Source organism: Myxocyprinus asiaticus, chromosome 14, assembly GCF_019703515.2.
Source record: "Myxocyprinus asiaticus isolate MX2 ecotype Aquarium Trade chromosome 14, UBuf_Myxa_2, whole genome shotgun sequence".
NCBI classification, from domain to species: Eukaryota; Metazoa; Chordata; class Actinopteri; order Cypriniformes; family Catostomidae; genus Myxocyprinus; species Myxocyprinus asiaticus.
In genome coordinates, this window is record NC_059357.1 from 4,500,081 (window position 1) to 4,506,080 (window position 6,000).

The 6,000-nt window shown below is 38.8% G+C and overlaps 1 protein-coding gene across 1 annotated transcript in view; it reads left to right on the forward strand.

The window, feature by feature from the left end:
• Window positions 1-6,000, forward strand: part of LOC127451972 (exportin-6-like) — a 40,021-nt gene that overhangs the window by 8,872 nt on the left and 25,149 nt on the right. Inside the window, exons 3-4 of the mRNA XM_051717072.1 lie at window positions 5,406-5,518; window positions 5,959-6,000. The exon at window positions 5,959-6,000 is cut by the window's right edge and continues 156 nt beyond it. Coding sequence (XP_051573032.1) covers window positions 5,406-5,518; window positions 5,959-6,000 — 155 coding nt within the window. The remainder of the gene's footprint in view (window positions 1-5,405; window positions 5,519-5,958) is intronic.

Below are 6,000 nucleotides of genomic sequence, written 5' to 3' on the forward strand. Positions count from 1 at the left end.
GGAAGATGAACCTTCGCCCCAGTCTGATGTCCAGAGTGCTCTGGAGCAGGTTTTCATCAAGGATGTCTCTGTACATTGCTGCATTCATCTTTCCCCTCGATCCTGACTAGTCTCCCAGTTCCTGCCGCTGAAAAACATCCCCACAGCATGATGCTGCCACCACCATGCTTCACTGTAGGGATGGTATTGACCAGGTGATGAGCGGTGCCTGGTTTCCTCCAGACATGACGCTTGCCATTCAGGCCAAAGAGTTCAATCTTTGTTTCTCATGGTCTGAGAGTCCTTCAGGTGCCTTTTGGCAAACTCCAGGCGGGCTGTCATGTGCCTTTTACTGAGGAATGACTTCCGTCTGGCCACTCTACCATACAGGCCTGATTGGTGGAGTGCTGCAGAGATGGTTGTTCTTCTGGAAGGTTCTCCTCTCTCCACAGAGAAATGCTGGAGCTCTGTCAGAGTGACCATCTGGTTCTTGGTCACCTCCCTGACTAAGGCCCTTCTCCCCCGATCACTCAGTTTGGCCGGGCGGCCAGTTCTAGGAAGAGTCCTGGTGGTTCCAAACTTCTTCCATTTATGGATGATGTAGGCCACTGTGCTCATTGGGACCTTCAATGCTGCAGAAATGTTTCTGTACCCTTTCCCAGATCTGTGCCTCGATAAAATCCTGTCTCGGAGGTCTACAGACAATTCCTTGGACTTCATGGCTTGGTTTGTGCTCTGACATGCACTGTTAACTGTGGGACCTTATATAGACAGGTTTGTGCCTTTCCAAATCATGTCCAATCAACTGAATTTACCACAGGTGGACTCCAATCAAGTTGTAGAAACATCTCAAGGATGATCAGTGGAAACAGGATGCACCTGAGCTCAATTTTGAGTGTCATGGCAAAGGCTGTGAATACTTATGTACATGTGATTTTTTTATTTTTTATTTTTTTTTATTTTTATAAATTTGCAAAGATTTCAAACAAACTTCTTTCACGTTGTCATTATGGGGTATTGTTTGTAGAATTTTGAGGAAAATAATGAATTTAATCAATTTTGGAATAAGGCTGTAACATAACAAAATGTGGAAAAAGTGAAGCGCTGTGAATACTTTCTGGATGCACTGTATCAAAATCAACAGCATTGCAAAAGCCGTCGGGTATCCATTGCAGTCTTTATGTTGATGACATTGGTATGTGCTACAGAAGTAAATCCATGAATAACAATGAACAGAAAATCCAGCTGACAATTAACAGAATGCAGTCCTGGTCAGTATCAAATGGTTTTAAGTTTTCAAAGACTAAAACTGTTTGTGCACGTTTTTGCCAGCTACGCTCTCTTCATCTTGACCCAAAGATATTCATGGATGGTGAACACATCAGAGTTGTTAAGGAAACCAAATTCTTTGGAGTAACTCTTGACAGTAAACTGAATTTTATCCCTCACAAAGATTTTAAAAGATAAATGTCTTAAAGCCTTGAACATTTGAAAGGTTTTAGCTAAAACAAAATGGGGTGCAGAAAGTTCAGTTCTTTTAAATCTCTACAGAGCACTAATTCGATCATTCCTGGATTATGGAAGTATAGTGTATGGATCAGCCAGGAAATCATATATCCGACTCTTGGGCACAGTGCATCATCAAGGCATACGTCTGGCTTTAGGGGCCTTTAGGACATCGCCAATTCAAAGTTTGCACGTAGAAGCAAATGAACTTTCTCTGGAGAACAGACGCCTCAAACTAGCCCTACAGTATACAACAAAGCTGAAGACCAACAAAGAAAACCCAGCCTACCATCCTGTTTTCTCAACCCCTTTGTCAAGCCTATACGAACAAAAACCAAGACATATCCGTCCTTTTGGACTACAGATCAAACCACATTTACTAAATGTCAAAGTAGATCTGAGCATACTGGATCAGACACACTTCAGTACAATTACCTCCTGGAACTTTAAAAAACCAAAAATAATCTTAAACAACTCCTTTTCATTAGAGAAATATTTCCATCACACATCCCTATGTATACAGATGGATCAAAATCTGAGGATCACGTATCATCTGCATTTGTGATCAACCATCAAAAAAAAAGGAATATCCATCTCCAATCACAGCTCAGTTTTTACAGCAGAGGCAAACGCTATCGTCTTAGCACTGGACTTCATAAAGACTATGCAGCAGAGAAACTTTCGATAATTTCAGATTCAAAATCATGTCTTCAGGCAATGTTAACTTTAAAAAATGATCACCCAATGCTTGAAAATATTCTATGCAAGCTGCTGGATTTGGAGGCCCAAAATTTCAGTATCTGCTTCTGATGGGTACCTGGACACTGTGGAATCCCAGGAAATGAGGAAGCAGACACTGCTGCACAAGAGGCCTTATCAGCAGATTTCAAAAAGTGTCCAATACCTCCCACTGACCTAAAACCCATAATAAATTCATATATTAAAAACAAATGGCAAACTGAGTGGGATCAATGCACCATGAACAAACTCCATGAAATCAGCCCTATTGTTGGCAAAAGAAGTTCCTCTCTGTTTTCAAATCGCTGGGACCAGATCGTCTACACCTGCTGTCGAATAGGTCACTCCAGGATGACACAAGTTTTTAATATTGGGAGAAGATTCACCAACATGTATCTTCTGCCAGAATCCATTATCCCTGAAACATGTTTTATTAGGCTGTACTGGTCTTAACCCCGTGAGAAACCTTTTTTTATTTAGTCAGCACTCTGGAAGAAATTTTTAACGAAGTCAACCCGAACGCAATTTTAGAGTTTTTAGGAAAAATAGATTTTAAAATAGAATTCCTTACACATTTCTCGCCATGGAAATAGCCATAGAAGCTGGCATCGTGTTAAAAACAAACAAACAATGACGTAAAATAAGAAATATTTCTAGTTCACTAGTTCCTGTGTATGAAAGATCAGATTTTGATCAAAAATGAAAATTCTCTCATCTATTCACCCTCATGACATCCCAGATATGTATGACTTTCTTCTGCTGAACACAAAGATTTTATATTTCAAAGTATATTTCAGCTCTGTAGGTCCATACAATGTGAGTGAATGGTGTCCAGAACTTTGAAGCTCCAATAAGCGCAAAGGCAGCATAAAAGAAATCCAAACGACTCTAGTGGTTAAATCCATGTCTTCAGAAGCGATATGATAGGTGTGAGTGAAAAACAGATCAATATTTAAGAATTTTGTTTACTACAAATTTTCCTCTCTGCCCAGTAGGTGTCAATATGCACGAACAATGCGAATCGACATAAACAGAAGAAGAAAAATATGGAATTAAAAGTGGAGATTCCTAGTAAAAATAGGACTTAAATATTGAACTGTTTCTTTCCCACATCTATCATATCACTTCTGAAAACACGGATTTAACTACTGGAGTCATATGGATTACTTTTATGCTGCCTTTGTGCTTTTTTTGGAGCTTCAAAGGCCTGGCAACCATTCACTTGCTTTGTATGGACCATACAGAGCTGAAATATTCTTAAAAATCTTCATTTGTGTTCAGCAGAAGAAAGAAAGTCATACATATTTGGGATGACATGAGTGTGAGTAAATGTTGAGAGAGTTTTTATTTTTGGGTGAATTATTCCTTTGAAACAGTGGTTACCAACCTTTTTTTGATGAATGCCCCCCTACTTCAAAGCCCAATGAAAACAAGTGAAATGACCAATAATATAGCATATTTTGTTCCACTGAAATGAAAGCATTGATTTTGAGTTTGATGTAGATGCAGATGTAAATTTATTGGCATCAACAACAGTAAGGTTATCAATATCATCTATAAAAAGTAAAACGTTAACAATTAATTTATGTGACTAAATTATTCTAACAGCGTGACTGAGTTGGAACTCCTTTCATCAGGTTCTTATTGATTCAAATGAGTCATCTCTTGGAATTTCTGAAGGCGAACAAAATCAGTTATTTTCTTACACTCAAATATACATAAAAAAAAGTGTATTTTGCATTTGCCCTTACGAAATTTTTTTATTTATATAGTTTTATCAGTGGTATTTGTAACAAGACCATAGTGTAAACACGGAAGCATGGATTGTCTTCACTACCATGATTAGATGTAACATGATTTCTATAAAACAAACTATGGCATTTTTGTAATTATAAACAGTAGGCCTACTCTAAACGCATGTAAAAACAATAAATACAAAATATAAACCATTTATAAGTTAGTAAAAAAATTAATTATATTCCCTCACTCCCCTAATATAGCCTATGACACATTTAATAGAGCTGAAGTAGTGATATGATCATATTTATTATCAATCTATTTCTGCCTAAAGTGCAGTTAGTGTTACTATAGTTCATTCAAGGGTGGTGATGTAGAATTCAAATGGTTTCCGCTTCACTCGACTGATTCTTGCAGCGCTACAATGATCAGAGCTGTGCGTTTAAGAGCTCGAGACTGGTCTGTGAGTAAAAACGCACCTGCTCTGCGCTCGCGCTGCTTTGTTCATTGAGCCGTATCCACCTACAGAGCCATACAGGTGCATTAGCCGAGGTTGTGACTCCACCTGTGTATTTGATGCTGCTAAACCAGATACTTCAGATGTGTCGCTAGACTTCAAAATCAGATGAACCACGGTACAAATGCTTACCAACCCGTATAATTGAGAACCAGCTGATATACTCCTAGTCTAGATAAACATTTTAATGCATAGAGGAACTTGATGATAGATTTGATTAACATGACTGATACACGCCCCCCATTTGAAACTTAACGCCCCCCTCTCTACTAATTTGCTCTCAGCGCCCCCTGGCATCCTTTGAACGCCCACTGGGGGGGGTGCCGGTACAGCCCCCGTTGAGAACCCCTGCTTTAAAGCAAGAGGGGGGCAAACCAAATACAAAGACATTTTGAAATATCCATTTTTCTCAGACTTTTGAACACCATTGTATGTTAAGGGAGTGTAAGTGTGCAGTTAAACACCATTTTCTTATTCACGCTAATACGCAAAGCCAGATGAGAGTTCAGTGGTGGTGTTGTTACAACAACGCTGGATCCTATTGGAAGAGTGTTTTGCTTGTACACAAAGGTTTTTGTATGTAATACTCTTGACATGCTCAACTTTATACACATTAGTGCAGTTTAGATTAAGATGAGCCCTTTCATTTAGACTTAACTGAAGGTGATCTGTACAGGTCTGGGCAAAATGAACTACACACCCTTTTTCGTTGTGTTGTGGTAAACGCTTGTTAATCACTGAGTGTTTTTGTGTTTTTGTTTTTTTTTGTTTTTTTGTTTTAACCAACAAAACACACAATTTAACATTTTATTGACTCACATTTTTGGGTTGTTTCATTTTGTTAAATGCATGAGCTTTCTCAATCTCAACTAGACGTGATTGCACTTTCCCAGAATCGTGTTTTTGTAATGGCTGTTGTTTATTGCAGAAGAGCTGTTGAATAGTTTTGCTGGACAGCCTGGTTCGTGGAGGCACTGTCTGTACTTCCTATCCAACAGCAGAAATGAATACGTCATGATGTATAGTCTTACTGTGTTCGAGGTAAAATTCCCCTTTAATTCACAGTCTTCTGTTTGTTAAATGTACCCCTCCCTGTTTTTATTCTCCCTCTCAACCGATTTGTTTTGGACTCAAAGGAATCTTCAGGGTTCATTACAAGTTAATCTCTATCGACAGCATTTGTGGCATACTCGTCCCTCAGTTGTTTTTTCCGTTGCATACAAACTTGACCTTTCTGCTTTTATGCCCTCTGGAACGCTGGTCCCATAGACTTCCAATATAAGGGCTTTACTGTAAACACGATCTTTAAAGAAAATGAGTCTAAATAATTTTCTGTGCTAATGAACATTATTCCACAAATGCTGTTGATAGAGCTTAAGCTGTCTTGAACCTGGAACATAAGTCTGGAGTCAGGCTTATTTTAGTCCATATCGGTCAATTGTCCGATATTACGATAGATATTTTTCTGTGTTTCTCATCAGAATCTCGTCAATAAGATGTGGGTTGGTGTAGCCAGTGAAGAT